Below are 16,681 nucleotides of genomic sequence, written 5' to 3' on the forward strand. Positions count from 1 at the left end.
AGAGAGAAGAAATTTGGATACATTTCAAGGTACCAAGATTATTTACACATGAGATCCCTGAAGAACCATGAAGAAAGAGAGTTATGGCAAGAATGAAAATAGGCAAGGGCCCTTCCAGCGCCACATGGGAGGAGGAGGGTTTGTTGACTTTTAGACTAGACTGCTTGATAGCTTGACATTAATGGTCAAACAAGAGACTGTAATGAATTAGTAAGTGCAAGCTCGTTCCCAGAACAATAGGCGGAGGTGTAGACTGTGTACTAATAATATGTAGGCAGACTTTTAACTTGATTATAATCATACCCAAATAATGCTAATTTGGCCAGTGATTTCCCTTCCCCACTTCCATACCCGCTGTGTTATGTGGCTGGAATTGTTTAGAGTATCTGAAAAACTGTGCACAGAGCGAAGCGCCTGGAGACGTCTCTGGTGGAATGATAAGGACCATGCCCCCAGTCCTTTCCCATTTCATATTATTAGTGATTTGGATGGTGGGGAATATGCTCATCCTATTTGCTGGGAAATACACTAGTTTGACCTGAAAAAGATCTTGAGAAACAGGAGAGATGGGCTTAATGTAATTGATGAGATGTTTTCATGAAATCACTTTATATATAGATACCCTTATTAATCTGTTGATTTTCAGAAGTAAATAATGGGAAAATTGGGAACTTTTAAGTATTATAACATTTTTTGCTCAATAATATGTCTAGTGATATGCAGATCATAAATATGTGCTCTTTGTGGAAAATAAATATTTTAAGCAAATAGAAAAAAGTGGAAGCAGTGACAGATTTTATTTTCTTGGGCTCCAAAATCACTGCAGATGGTGACTGCAGCCATGAAATTGAAGATACTTGTTCCTTGGAAGAAAAGCTATGACAAATCTAGACAGCATATTAAAATGCAGAGATATCACTTTGCTGACAAGGTCCATGTAGTCAAAGCTATGGTTTTTCTAGTAATTGTGTCTGGATGTGAGAGTTGGATCATGAAGAAGGCTGAGCACCAAAGAATTCATGCTTTCAAATTGTGGTGTTGGAGAAGAGTCTTGAGAGTCCCTTGGACTGCAGGGATATCAAACCAGTCAATCCTAAAGGAAATCAGTCCTGAATGTTCATTGGAAGGACTGATGTTGAAGCTCCAATACTTTGACCACCTGATGTGAAGAGCCAATTCTTTGGGAAAAAACCCTGATACTGGGAAAGATTGAAGGCAAAAGGAGAAGGGGGCGGCAGAGGATTAGATGGTTAGATAGCATCACTGATTCAGTGGACATGAATTTGAGCAAACTCAGGAAGATAGTGAAGGTCAGGGGAGCCTAGTGTGCTGCAGTCCATGGGGTTGCAAAGCATTGGATGTGACTTAGCGATTAAACAACAACAACATTATGAAATGTTTCAAAATAGTTAAAAGGGAAAAAATATATTGGCATTTCTTCAGCTCTTACTAATACTTATTTGTGGGTATCCCTTTTTAGGAATGTGGTTGACTTTTTTCTGGTGATAACACAGCTGGGATTCTGTAGTGTGTATATTGTCTTCTTAGCTGAAAATGTGAAACAAGTAAGTGTTTTTCTCCAGTTTTTGAAATCATTTTCTTCTGATGCCACAGTTATGGCATCATATTTAGATATGACATCAAACATAGATGGTTTGCAGTCTTGGTAGAGACTGTCAGTTTAAACAAACATGCAAAGCACTGAAATAAAAAAAGCTCTTTTAGCACAATGCCAAAGTACATTTCTTTATGTGCTTTAACTGATAGTTGGCCTGTATTATTCTTACTTTACCATCTGTTTTTATTTAGTTAGTCAATAAATTTTATTAATTATCCACATGTGCATGGTACAATTGTAGGCATTACTCAGTAATCTAGAGTACTTCTGTAGGTATTTTAATGCAAAATCATGTGAATATGTGTACTAAAGAATCTATATACCTAGTATATATTTGAGCTTCCCTCGTGGCTCAGCTGGTAAAGAATCTGTCTGCAATGCAGGAGACCCAGGTTCAATCCCTGGGTTGGGAAGATCCCCTGGAGAAGGGAAAGGCTACCCACTCCAGTATTCTGGCCTGGAATTCCATGGACTGTATAGTCCATGGGGTCGCAAAGAGTCAGACATGACTGAGCGACTTTCAAGTATATATTTGACTCACTTTTCTAAGTATAAGATAACTTCATTTTATATTTAGACCAAGATTTGGCAACCATTTTTTGTAAAGGGCTAGATAGTAAGTATTTTCAGTTTTGCAGGCTGTATGATCTCTGTCTCAACTCAGCCGTAGACAATAATATGTTATATATGGCTGTATTCCTATAAAATTTTGTTTGCAAAAATAGATGGTAGGTTTTGGTCTGGGGGCCATAGTTTGATAAAGCCATCCTTTTAGATTTTTAATGGTGGAAAGGGTCACTGAGTCATTCTTTTATAAATAAGAGAGGTGATGCTTTTATCAGCATTATTCATCATTGATGATGTGCTTTTGATTTTACAAGTATTTAATTCTTCAAGTCATATAGTTTTAGGATTGCTACTGCTAAGTTGCTTCAGTCATGTCCGACTGTGCGACCCCATAGACGGCAGCCCACCAGGCTCCCCTGTCCCTGGGGTTCTCCAGGCAAGAACACTGGAGTGGGTTGCCATTTCCTTCTCCAGTGCATGAAAGTGAAAAGGGAAAGTGAAGTCGCTCAGTCGCGTCCGACTCTTAGCGACCCCATGGACTGCAGCCTACCAGGCTCCTCCGTCCATAGGATTTTCCAGGCAAGAGTACTGGAGTGGGGTGCCATCACCTTCCTCGAATTTTAGGATTACTGACTCAGTTAAGAGGCTATTTAATGTCAAGATAAGATATCCCATTTTGGCAGTTATTTTATAGAATATGGTGGAAATGGTGCCTTTCTAGGATTGTGCAACATGGTAGTAGTGAATGTTTTCTATCATCCCCTAAGAGAGCTACCAACAAGCTTGACTTAAAGTTATAGATAATGCTCATAATGCTTTATGATCCTATATTTATAAACTGTGATACAGTTTAATTTTTGCAAGTGCACTGTAATATAAGTATTATGCTCATTTTATGAATGAGGATACAGAGTCTCACAGAGCATGAGCAATGTGCCCCAGGTCATGTAAATTAGGCAGAAACCTAAATGCCTCATACAGCTGCCACACTACTGTTCTTCCTAGGGCAGGGCATTGTCTGATTTAGTTGTGAGTATGTGTATGACACAGACTATGTAAGTACATAAAATAAATATCTGTAAGCTCAGGATTGGTGACTTTCTTCTATGAAATGTTATCAGTTGCCTCCAAAGTTGAATGGAAGAACTTTACTCATTTGCACATATCATAAGACCAGGTAGAAAAAGTGACTCTCTGGAAGGTAAGGAGAAGCTTGCAGTTGATAGAAAGATGAAAGTTCTTTTGCAGCCCAAAGAGCAATATGGAAAAACACATTGAGGCAGATGTGAGAAAAGTTGAAAGCAATGCTAAGCACCTCACCTTAGAGAGCAGACAGATGATCACTGAAACAGCATCATCAGACATTGCCCCTCTCTGCAGAAGTGTCCTCACATTTGAGAGCAGTCTCCAATAAAGGACACACAGGTTGATTAAACCGTACTAATTGCTACTACTTTTACAGTTAAAACCTGTAAGGTTATTACCACCTTGATCTGCCTAAAACTGAAGGTTCAGTATTACATTGAACCAAAGAATTAAGAGTTTAGTTCCCGTATGGAGTTGTGCGTCTCTTGGTCTGTAGCTGCTGCATGGCTGTTCTTGGTCCCGTTAAGCCGCTGTGGACAGTTGGCGGGGTGAGGTACTGTGGCGCTTCCAGTGAGGCTGGTCCATCGTGGTTATAGTAGCTTCTCGCTGCTCTTACGTTAGAATGCTCAAGAAAAGGTCAGATAGACAAAATAGTGTATGGGTATGAAGAACAGGGAAGGGCTATTACATTCAGAGAAAAAAAATGTTGTGATACCAAAGACCATGGACTTCAGAGTCAAAAGATCTGAATTCAGGTGCATGCTCTCAGTTTTAACTTACACTTTGGGTAAGACCCCTTATTCCTGGTCAAGCCTCAATTTCCTTATTTGTAAAATAGGAACAATAGCAAAATCTCGCATATTCCTCATAGCCTTATTGTGAGGCTCAGCTGATGAAAGGTTGGTGAAAGCCTTTATACAATGCATTATGCATTGTATATGCAGTATGCAAATATAGCATATTATAGCTTTAATTCTGCATTTTAGCTCTGCTGAAGAACATCATCTGCCTTTGGAATTTTAACCATTAAATCACTGAATTGAAAAGTTAATAAATTGTAGAATTTAGTAAATTTGAGCTCTACTGGAAGCAACTGAATTTAGTAATTTTATCTTATAATATTTATTTCAGTGTTTTGCATTTTGGTAAACATGTGAGAGCGTAGGAAGTCCTATTAGATAGCCAATCTCTGTCTCTAGAGGGCACCGAAGGACTCAAATGTTTACCTGAATCTTGCTCTGGGTATGTATCGATATTTTTATTTTACTTTATCTTTCAATCTTGAGAATTTCCTATAACCGTCTTTCTGCCAAAGAATACTAAACTATTATGAGAGGTTTGTGATAGAATTGATGTGAAATTCCCAAGCACCTAACAACTCAAACAACCCTTTTTAAAATTGGTTATATGACTACTTTTCTCTTGCCAGGAATCCTTGATAGAGCTTAACTCTATTATTACCTCATCTTGATTATGGGAGGTACTTCTTTGAATACCTGTACTTCAGAAGTATTTGGTTGTAAATAATTTGATGACAGAGAAAATTGAATCAACAAATAAAATATCTTCTTAAAAGCCCAGTGCTGTAAACAATCAATTTTGCTACTATTTCAAGTTATAGAAGATAAAATAGAAAGTTTTAATGGCCAATTATAAGATAAATGAGAGCCGTGCATTTCTTAAATGGTCCATGGCATAACCTGAGAGTCTGCTAGTCCAGTATGAGTTATAAGTTGCCAACATAACTTAAAACTAGTAGGTATAGTCCCTGCAATTTAAGATGATAATGTACATTTGTAGTGACACTAAACATTACTTATTGTGGGTAAGGGTAAAATTAACCTCCTGATTTATTAATCATGTCAGAATTGTGTTCTGTACTTCTGACTTGTTGCCCTCCTAGTGCCGTATTTCAGGGGGGAGAGATGTCACGGAGGGGACCGGGGGCTCCTTGGGCAGGCCCCTTGTTAAGGCTTGCAGCGTTTTGATCAGGTGACCGTGTACCTGTCCACGCTAGATTCTTGGGTCTCAGACCTGGGTTTGAATCCTAGAACCACCACTTACTGGCTTGATATCATATAGAGTTTTGTTTTTTACTTTCCCTAAACCTCAGTTTCCTCAACTATAAAATGGAAATTAATATTACCACCCACCTCTAGAGAGTTGTTTTGAGGATTAAATGAGATGTTGCATATCAAGTATTTAGTTCAGTACTTGACACAGTGTATATAAATCATAATTTTCTTTATATTTCTCCTTCATGAGTATAAGTTGGTGGAAGTTTTCCGTCCCCTCTTCCTTAGTCTCCTGGTAATCCTGTATAGGTTCATGAAGGGTTCCTGGAGAGTAAAGTTCAGTACCTGACACATACAAAATACTCAGAAAATACTTGCTGTTACTACTGTAAGTTTTGGTTCTTAATTTATATATCCAGAGATGTGATAATGTCATTATGTTCAAAGGAGGGTACAGTGTTTGGGGCAAATAGATTTTCACTGATATTTTTATTTTAGTATGATCTGCCTCTTCTGTGAGTTTTTAAGATTATTTGTAAAGTCCTCTATAATTTCATTTCTATTTTTGTAAGTTGGACTATTTGATTAATTGAATCAGGGACAATTTTTAATATATGGAGCCTATAAATTATGGAATCTCTTTTGGAAGCTAAATATTGGTTTATAGAAATAGCTGAATAAATTTTGAGGTAAAGTTGGTTTATCTTATAGGAGCTTTTTGCTCTGACAAAAATTTATTGTCTAGCATGCCGAAGATAACTGATTTTTAATAAATATTTATTGACAGTGATACTAATTCATCAACAGTTGCTTTATAGAATACCTTTAAAATTGGGCTCTGATTTCTGAGTTTCATTTGGATTACTGTACATTTCTAAAAGGCACTTGGAGATTGTTTTCTGCTTTGAACAAACTGTGTTAATAGACTACCCAATGGCCATTCTAGACAAGCATACTTCTACTTTTGATTATCTCAGAAGCAGACTGAGCCTTTGCAGTCATCACGAGTGTCATAGTCACAAAGCTTCGAAATGCATTAGCAAGTCTGTCCTCATAAGTTTCTAGTGAGCTTTGTTTTCACAGTATTATAAAGGTATTTTGCAAAGAAGACTATTCTAATTATCCTTATATATATATATGTATTTCTAGGTTGCTAAATTGTCTTGAAACTATGTATTTTATTTATTGCAAAGGAATTTATCATAGAGTGTATATAGATCATAGTTTTCTTTATATTTCTCCTTCATGCTTATAAGTTAATGGAAGTTTTTGTCTTCCCTCTTCCTTATTCTCCTGGTAATCCTGTATAGGTTCATGAAGGGTTCCTGGAGAGTAAAGTGTTTGTTTTGAATAGTACCAATTCATCAAGTCCATGTGAGAGAAGAAGTATTGACCTAAGGATATATATGCTTTGCTTTCTTCCATTTTTAATTCTTTTGGTCTTCATTCGTGAGCTCAAGAATCTGTTTGTGCTTTCATTCCTTGCCAACATATCCATGGCTGTCAGTCTTGTGATAATTTATCAGTACGTTGTTAGGGTAAGTATAACATGTTTTTAACTGTGTCGTATGTTTTTTAACAAGTAAACTTTTTTTTTTTACTTTAGAGGTAAAAGTGATGATAAGTACAGATCCTACTTCCTATGTGTCACCTAGGAGATAATCAGGTTTTCTTTTGGGGGATACTGCTTAGCTGAAGAAGTGTATGGCATAGAGGATGAAAGCATAGGCTTTGTAGTCAGATCTGGTTTTGAATCTTGGTCAGTATGCTTCTGAGCTGTATGGCATTGCCTCAGAAGGTAGTAATGCCTGCCCTACTAGAGTTGTGAGATGCAGGACCCTGCCTTAGTACACTGCCTAACATGAAATAAAGAACTCATCAGTGTTTTGTTTATTCCTTTAAGACTTAAACCAGTCCTAGGAGATGGGAGTCTAGCTGTGATGTTACGGTTTTCTTTCACGCCTGAAGCTTTACTTGCCGCCACCGCTTCAGCTCACTGCCACTACCCTGGGCTGTGACCTCTTTCTGCAGTAACCACAACTGAGTTCATCGTCAGTAGTCTGGAGATACTTAACTCAGTTTCCTTAAAATAGTCTGTTGAGGGGATCCAGGGGATCTGCAGATCCCTTAAAATTATTTATAAGATTTAGTGTTTCTGTATGTATATGTGCGTTTCCACTGGGCAGCTGTACAGCTTTCATCTCTCACTGGGGCCAGTGACTCAAAAAAGGTAGAGAATCCTTGTTTTATTCTTTTCTGATGCAATTAGACTTTTTAGACATTGCTGCTAAAGTAGTTGTCCTAAAATCTCCATTAGCAGTCCATGATGAATTCTCCTATGATGAGTCTCTGTTTCTTTTTTGCCCTGTCTGAATTCCAAAGCCTGTGGACTCGTTGTTATAGCACATGTGAGTGGAAGAGGAGAAGCAGAAGGACCTCATAAGATTTTCTAGAATTCCTGATGCCTTAGTTGGACATCTAGGAGTTAGTGGAGCAGAAACGTATGTTCCTGAGGTAGAGTTTGTGAGCCTTGAAGGACAGTTTAGTATTATCCAGCAGTCCAAACATTTTAATTTTCCATTTTGATCCTAACATGTTTTTACTCATGTATCACCGTGTCTTTGTTCATGCTTTTCATCAGCCTCGAATTCCGCTTCCTGTCTGGTAAGGCAGAGAACGCAGGGTGGTGAGGAGACTTGGGGTAGCTGGGGGAGTAGCCACTTTGGACCCAGACATGTTGAACAAGATGTGCAGATTGTAAGTTTCCAGATAGTGAGGGTTGGAACTAGGCTGTATGAGTCAGCACCCACATCGAAGCCAGAGTCAAGGCTTCTGCACAAATAATAAGGGTGATGGCAATCGTCAGGTCAAAGAGTAAAACACTGAGACTAGAGCTCGGGAGCCACGCAGGGTTATGAGGTAGAAGGCCAGAGTTGGGCAGCCTTAGAAACCAGAAGAGCAGTGAAAGTAGAGTGGGAACGAGTTTCACTGGACACTGTCGGCAGTGGTTGATAACTGATTGTATGGCCTCAGCTCAGATGTTGACTATGCTTGCGTGTTTCCTGCTGTGGCAGGAGCCATGCCCAGTGAGAACAGCCTGGGCCTTACAGGTGGAAGCAGGTAATCAGGAGCGTTTAGCTCAGCTGGGACTTGTGGGCTCGAGGAAGACAATTGCTTCTGGCAGTAAAATCCTAAACAGCTTGGCTACCTTTAACATAGGATGCTAAACTTTTTATTGAAAGAATTATTCACATTTGTAATCCACATTTGCTAGCGTGAAGCTCATAAGTATATGATTTCACTCTTCTGCTTTAAATTGTTTCAAACAAGTAAGTAACTTATGTTATTTTTTCTTTCTTTCTCCAGAATATGCCAGATCTCCACAACCTTCCAATAGTGGCTGGTTGGAAAAAATACCCCCTCTTTTTTGGTACTGCTGTATTTGCTTTTGAAGGCATAGGAGTGGTAAGGATTTAGTCTTTATTGTTATTTTTTAAAATCTTAAGTCAACACAGAGACTTACTTACATTTAAAAATACATGGTTTTCTTTCCTGTTTCTGGGTTTTTTTGTTGTTGTTGTTATTTCTATTTTTTTATTCCTAGAAAATGATTTGCATTTTGGTATGATAATCTTGAATTACAGTTTAGTTCCTCTACTAACCAGGAGTTCATCCATGTTTTATCTTGGATAATTTTCTTAATAAGTAAAATGAGAGCATTAGAATAGACTATTTTTAATATTTTGTTGTGAAAATTTTCAAACCTATATAGTGTGATGAACTCCTCTGTAAACATCACCAAGCTTCAAAAACCATTAATTCATGGTTAATTTTATCTGATCTATATTCACTTTACTCTGTCAAGTCTGGGTTATATTTAGACAGATCCCAAACATCATATCTTATAGATTAGATTACTAGAAATTGGTTGAAATTGTTATAAAGTTTACTATTACATAAGAAGAGTCAAACATACATTCTTTTTAGATTTATGCATATCATATTTGTTTTGTGAAATGATGTTATCATGAAGCTAATACCAAGAGATACAAACATCGTGAGGATTCTGAGATCCTAAATATTTCCATTTAAGATGCTTCCAGTTCAGGGACACCCTTGTTGCCTAGTGGTTAAGACGCTGAACTTCCAGTTCAGGGGGTGCAGATTCGGTCCCTGGTTGGGGAGATAAGATGCCAAATGCCATGCGGTGTGGCCAAAAAATTAAAAAAGATGTTTCCCACTCATTGAAAGCCTGAAACGTATAGATCTGGGCAAAATAGGATATTGCTATTTGTGTGCTCAGTCAGTCGGTCATGTCCAACTCTTTGTGACCCCATGGACTGTAAGCTGCCGGGCTCCTCTGTCCATGGAAGTTTTCGGGCAAGAATACTGGACTGGGTTGCCATTTCCTACTTAAGGCAATCTTCTCGACCCAGAGACCAAACCTGCACTCTTGTGTTTGGCAGGCGGATTCTTTGACACTGCCACCTGGGAAGCCCGCATACTACATTTGATCTTGGTCAAAAGACCATGTCTTTTTGTCTTTTCATACTGTTCATGGGGTTCTCAGGGCAAGAACACTGAAGTGGTTTGCCATCCCCTTCTCCCTGGGCCACTGGGTCCTTCTCCAGTGGCCCAGACCTGATGCTGGGAAAGGTTGAGGGCAGGAGGAGAGGGGAGCAACAGAGGACCAGATGGTTGGATGGCATCACTGACTCAATGGATGTGAGTTTGAGCAAACTCAGGGAGATAGTGAAGGACAGAGAAGCCTGGCATGCTACATTCTGTGGGGTCGCAGAATCAGACACGACTTAGCAACTGAACAGTGAAAGGCTGTAGCTTATGTTTCACAGACTGATGTTTGGTGTGGGAGCGGAACCACTGATAAACATCTGTTTGTATAAACCACAGACAAAATAGAACTGAGACAATTTTATGCGATTTTAGTTGGGTTTCTGCTCTCTGAATTCTCCTTTACAGAATTCTTACTAATTCTTGGAAGCTCCATTTATCAGTGTTGTAGATTTTCATTTCTGCTTTAACTAGTAAGCTGTAGTTAAGCTATTGGACATTTCCAGTTAAGTGTTGTTCTCTGACATCTCAGATTCAACAACTCTGAAGTCTGACACATACTTTTTCTTTTTAATATAAAATCAGTTTCACTTTCTCATTTCTCTATTTCTTTTAGTTTACTTTTGGTTGCTCAAACTTGAAACACTGGAGTATTTCTTTTCACTGTGTCCCTGGTTTCCCCATTCCAGCCAGTAGCTAAGACGTATTGAGTTTTCTTTTTGTATTTCCCCAAATCAGCTCCATAAATGAGGTTACGTGTGAAACAGGCGGCGCTGCTTCGTGCAGGTGGAGCCTCCGTAGTGTCCGTTTCCTTCGCTTCCTGCTTTCCTGGCTGCACTGGCTCCACCCCTGACTTGAGCTTCTCCTTTCAGTCTGGGTTTCCTCTGAGCATAGGACATGTGCACTCTTCTGTTTTCTGTTAATCACTCACAGTTTTCATATGGACTGACCTAACTCACCTGAAGAGCGGAGATAACATCAGTTATTATCTCACGAGGTTATTGTGAGGACTATATGAGATCCTACATGCAAAGCTTTTAGAAAAATACCTGGCACATTGTAAGCACTCAGTAAATACTTATTATAACTTAGTGTCTTTTACTGTGTGGTCAGATTTGTATGCCCAAAACCTCCAAAGATTTGCCTACAAATTAAACTTTTAAATTAGCCCCCCTTTTTTTTTAAGGTTTTCTTTTTCCCCCCATAATGTAAATATTTATTCATCTCATTGGGTCTTCCCTGGTGGCTCAGATGGTAAGGAATCCACCTGCAATGTGGGAGATCTGTGTTTGATTCCTGGGTTGGGAAGATCCCCTGGAGAAGGGAAAGGCTATCCACTCCAGTATTCTGGCCTAGAGTATTCAATGGACAGAGGAGTCCACGGGGTCGCAAAGAGTCAGACACGACTGAGTGACTTTCACACTTCACACATTCATCTCATTAAATTGACAGACGACAGATACAGTTGGATAGAGAATCAGTTGTAGATGTGTGTACTTGGGTCAGTATGTGTGCATGTACCTATTAACTCTGTCTGCTGAGAGAGCAGAAAGCAGTGGTACCCAGGAGCACTGAGCCCGCTTAGTGCCCAGATCTTGAGTTCTAAATCTGATTTTCCAGCAAAGGAAACAAAGTTCTTTGGAGAAATGGCTGCTTACAGGACGGAAGCAAGGAAATTCAAGGTGTATCTGGAGCATATTGTGGTGCCAGAGAGTGTGTGTGTGTGTGTGTGTTAGCTGCACAGTTGTGTCTGACTCTGAAACCCCATGGTCTGTAGCCTGCCAGATTCCTGTCCGTGGAGTTTTCCAGGCAAGAATATTGGAGTGGGTTGCCATTTCCTTCTCCAGGGGACCTTTCTGACCCAGGGATTGAACCCTCATCTCTTACATGTCCTGCATTGGCAGGCAGGTTCTTTACCCACTAGTGCCAGCTGGGAAGCCCTGCCAGAAAGTATGGAAGTGCTCACAAAACAATAGATGCACATCAAAAGGACAAAGGACCTCACCTGATAGAATTCATGATGAGCAAAGCTGGAATGATAGTAGTAGCAAAATGCTGCTAAGTCGCTTCAGTCGGGTCCGACTCTGTGCAACCCCATAGACGGCAGCCCACCAGGCTCCCCTGTCCCTGGGATTCTCCAGGCAAGAACACTGGAGTGGGTTGCCATTTCCTTCTCCAATGCATGAAAGTGAAAAGTGAAAGTGAAGTCGCTCAGTCGTGTCCGACTCTTAGCAACCCCATGGACTGTAGCCCACCAGGCTCCTCCATCCATGGGATTTTCCAGGCAAGAGTACTGGAGTGGGGTGCCATTGCCTTCAGCAGTAGTAAACTATAAAACAAATATATATGAATCCCTATGAATGCAAATATGTGATTAAATAAATAAGCACAAAGGGCAGATTTCCAAGTAGCTTATGTAGATACTATCCTCAAGGAGTTGTAAGTTAATCCCCCCAGTCCCTGGAGTGTGGGCTGCCTGTAGTGATTTACTTCTAATGAGTAGAGTATGAGGAGGAGGAAGGAAAGAACTTTATAAGCAGAACTTTACTGGCAAACACTGCCTTAACCAGGGGATCAAAATGAACTTCACCAGCGATAAAGCATGTTGACAGCATGTGTGATAAGAAGGGCATCACACTTCCATGGTGTACTTTTATGAAACCTATAATCCCAATCTAGCCATGAGGAAGACATCAGACAATTAATAGAGGGGCAATGTGCCAAATACATACCATGCTCCTCAAAACTGTCAAGGTAATCAACAGAAAGGAAGGATCAACAAACTGCCCCAGACCAGAGGACACTGAGGACACATGATGGCAAAATGCAAGGTGCTGTCCTGGCCAGGACCCTGGAGCAGAAAAAGGACATTTATGAGAAAACTGGTGAAATCCAAATAAATTTTGGAGTTTAATTGTAATGTCCCAATATTGGTTCTTAGTTATAACACATGTACTTCAGTTGTGTAAAATGTTAATCAAAGGAGAAATTGGTCAGGAGTATATGGGAGTCTTCTGTTTATCTCTGTATCTTTTCTGTGAATCTGAAATTATTCTGAAATAGAAAGTTTATTTGTTAAAAAAAGCTGACAGTTTTGTGTATTAAGAGCTGATTTCAAATCTTTTTATTTTAGGAATTTAAAAAATCTGTAGTCTGAAAAAATATGTAATATTTAGAAAAATACATCAACAATTACGTGTTGTATATACTATAGAAAGATTAATTTGGGCACCTGTCAGGCAGATGCTATATTGTTTTCATTTACTTGCATTCTCTTCTTAGGTCCTTCCACTGGAAAATCAAATGAAAGAATCAAAACGCTTCCCCCAAGCATTGAATATTGGCATGGGGATTGTCACAGCGCTGTATGTATCATTAGCTACTTTAGGATATATGTGTTTCCACGATGATATCAAAGGCAGCATAACTTTAAATCTTCCCCAGGATGTGTGGTAGGTAGACAAGAGTTTGTAAACCTAATTTGTATATTTTATAAATATAATTTACTAGTGTTTTATGATAAAGGTGTATTTTTAGTTTTATGATTTAAAGATTTAAAATCCTTACTGTGGTCTCTTTATTTGTGTAATCTAAATTTTTTCATAATCTTCAGAGGAGATGATCTGATTTTACAGATTTTTGTGGCATATTTTTAAAAGATTAAAAATTACAGGTTGTTCCAAATTTGGATAACAAGCGAAACATGAACTCTTTTAATATGGACTCACTTTAATAAAAAATTTAATACTTATCCTTGCTGCCAAAAATCTAACATTCTGGGTTTCTGATAAAATCATCTAACCTGTCACTGTGGCCCTCAAGGTTTTCACGGTCAGCTTTCATACCGTGTGTGCCTCAGTCCTTTCTGAGCACAGGACACGTCACGCAGGTGACCCTCGAACAACAGGGGTTTGAACTGCATGGGTCCACTTATATGGATTTTTTTCAATTAACACATTAGAAAAATTTTTGAGATTCATGACAATTTGAAAAAACTCAGAAACTACATAGCCTAGAAATATAAAAAAGGTATGTCATGAATCTATAAAATATATGTAGCTGTACCTGTAGCATACAAGATATTAGTTAATTGACTGTCAGTAAGGCTTCTAGTCAGTAGTAGGCTATTAGTAGCTAAGTTTGGGGGGAATCAGAAGTTATATGCAGGGTCAGACCCCAACCCCTGCATTGATCAAGGGTCAACTGTAAATAGTGTGGGGCATCTTAATATTCTCTTTAATATTAGAACCATATTCTGCTAAATGAAGCAATATATAGAGTCTTTATCTTCTTCCAGAGATTGATCTTTGGAGATTTAATAAAGATACTGGTGGTGATTATGATGTAGACTTGCTCCCTTATTTATGAAATGGAAAGTAACTCCTTAGTTTTGATAAATGCAAAGAATAAATATTGACCTAATATCATGCTGCTCCTTTAGCTGTTTGGATGGAAGTCTGTGAAACCTTAAATTTAAATATTTTGACTGGCTTCCTGATGAGTTTGATTGCTATTCAGTAGTCATTTGAATCCTGGGTCCTCATTGGAGTCCAGGATGTTGTTAGAACAAGTGTTTGTAGGGAACCATTTATGATAGGGAGAAAGTACCTAGAGTAGTTTCCAGGTTGCACAAGTCTCACATATGCAGTGTGTTTATCTTTGGTTTTTAAATTACAGTTCTACTTTAGCTATGATATATTTAGGAAGGCATTCTGAGATGGAACTGTCTCAGTGTTATACATTTGTTTCAAGCTGGAGACATGCCTACAAACAAGACATGTGGTTGTTTGGCATTTATTTCATTAACCTATTTTATAGTTGATAATATAAATTTTTTTCCTTCAAAAGTGCTCCTTTTTTTCTTTTTTGTAATAGTTTAGTATGGAGTATAGACAAATAGCTTAATATAAGAGGATCAAGGCTAAGAATTATGGTAGTTTAGTTTCTCTTTCAAAGATAGTACAGTGTCTAGAAAACAGAATGATACATTTCTCCACTTGAAGTAATGTTTAGACTAAATCCTAAAAGCAAATTTATAAGTAAATTTGACAAGTACTATAAGATATAGGTGGGGAAACGATCTCAGAATCCTCCCCTACCCTTATTCATGAATGTATCTAAAGAAAGTCTTAAGGGGGAAGATACCGAGGTGGGAGTGCCTGCGTGTCAGGTTGAGACGCTCCTCTCCACAGGGAGCTAGGAACCTGGCGAAGTAGCAGTGGACACGGAGGTGGAGGGCATGCTTTTGGTTTTCACAGCTAAACCGCAAGGGGATGGTACTGTCCCTGCAGTAGCTCTAATGAATCCTTCCCTTTTTCTGCATCCACTTCCCACCTTTGCCTTGTTCCCTAATTGCTATGGCTCCCCAGTTAGAAAGGAACTCATTATAAGCCTTAATTAAAAACAGACTATCAAATAAAACAACTCTCCACTTTCAGGTTGTGACTGTTTTTTTAGTCAACAAGATCATAGTTTCTATTCAGGAAAACCTGGTTAGACACCTGCTTTTTATTTAGAAGAGGGGAGCCTTGTATCCTTGGAAACAAAAATCTGTACAAAACAGGAAAGCAAGTCAAGGTACTCCCCTTTAGAGAACCGATGTTGAGTAACACCTTCTTGTGGAGACATGCCTTTTCTGGCTTACAGTCTATTTCTTTATGGTCTGCAATTGTGCGTGCGTGCTCAGTTGCTTCAGTCATGTCTGACTCTTAGCAACCCCATGGACTGTAGCCCACCAGGCTTCTCTGTCTGTGGAAAGAATACTGGAGTGTCTTGTCATACCCTTCTCTAGGGGATCTTCCCAACCTAGTGATCAAACCCAAACCACCTGCCCCGCCCCCCCGTCTCTTACATCTGCATTGAGAAGTGAGTTCTCTGCCACTAGGACGGTTAAAATACTAGCCATGGTTGAGGGATACTGGAGAGAAGGCGGTTGTCTTTTATAATGATAATCTTCCAAAATAATAAGTTTGGACTAGGATAATCATGGGGTTATCTCAGAGATTCCTATCTTGAATTGCTATGTATGAGTCCCTTCTTCCCTCCCCTTCCTGTGCTTCAGGCAATAGGCTGAGCAGTTTAGGGAATGTGTAATGTACTCTTTATTGGCTGGGTATTGATCTTGGAGAGGTAGCAGTGAGCAGTGATGTGAAGCGAGATCTTAGTTCCCTGCCCAGAAATTGAACCTGGGTAGGCTGGATGAAGCACCCTACTCCAGTACTCTTGCCTGGAGGATCCCATGGACGGAGGAGCCTGGTAGGCTGCAGTCCATGGGGTCGCTAAGAGTCAGACACGACTGAATGACTTCACTTTCACTTTTCACTTTCATGCATTGGAGAAGGAAAGGGTAACCCACTCCAGTGTTCTTGCCTGGAGAATCCCAGGGACGGGGGAGCCTGGTAGGCTGCCGTCTGTGGGGTCACACAGAGTCGGACACGACTGAAGCGACTTAGCAGCAGCAGCAGCAGCCTGGATGAAACTAGCCACTAGATCAGCAAGGGTTAGAGGCTAGAAGCTCTTGCCCCCATTGAAGTGCATTTCTCATGGAGGCAAAAACTGTGAAAAGAGATACAAAGTTTATTATTAGACACATAACACAATCACAAGTGCGAGGGCCCAGTGGAGAAACTTTGTGTAGCTGAGATAGATGTGAGGCAGAGATGCACACCTGGAGGGAAGGGGTGGGGTGTCCCCCTTAGCGATAGGGAGCACTGCAAGAGGCAGGTAAGGCGTTCATATAGGGCTGTTCTTCTGGGTCTTTGTTTACTTTGGGCCAATTATCTGGTTTCTTTTTCCACACCTGACTTACCCCAGGACCCTTCCC

General features: G+C 39.5%; 1 protein-coding gene across 2 annotated transcripts in view; it reads left to right on the forward strand.

Annotated features, from left to right (window-relative positions):
• Nucleotides 1-16,681, forward strand: part of SLC36A4 (solute carrier family 36 member 4) — a 40,468-nt gene that overhangs the window by 11,193 nt on the left and 12,594 nt on the right. For both annotated transcript variants that reach the window (XM_070364983.1, XM_014477082.2), the window contains 4 exons: nt 1,481-1,565; nt 6,597-6,824; nt 8,653-8,751; nt 13,141-13,310. In XM_070364983.1, coding sequence (XP_070221084.1) covers nt 1,481-1,565; nt 6,597-6,824; nt 8,653-8,751; nt 13,141-13,310 — 582 coding nt within the window. The remainder of the gene's footprint in view (nt 1-1,480; nt 1,566-6,596; nt 6,825-8,652; nt 8,752-13,140; nt 13,311-16,681) is intronic.

Source organism: Bos mutus, chromosome 29 (assembly GCF_027580195.1).
Source record: "Bos mutus isolate GX-2022 chromosome 29, NWIPB_WYAK_1.1, whole genome shotgun sequence".
Lineage (NCBI taxonomy): Eukaryota > Metazoa > Chordata > Mammalia > Artiodactyla > Bovidae > Bos > Bos mutus.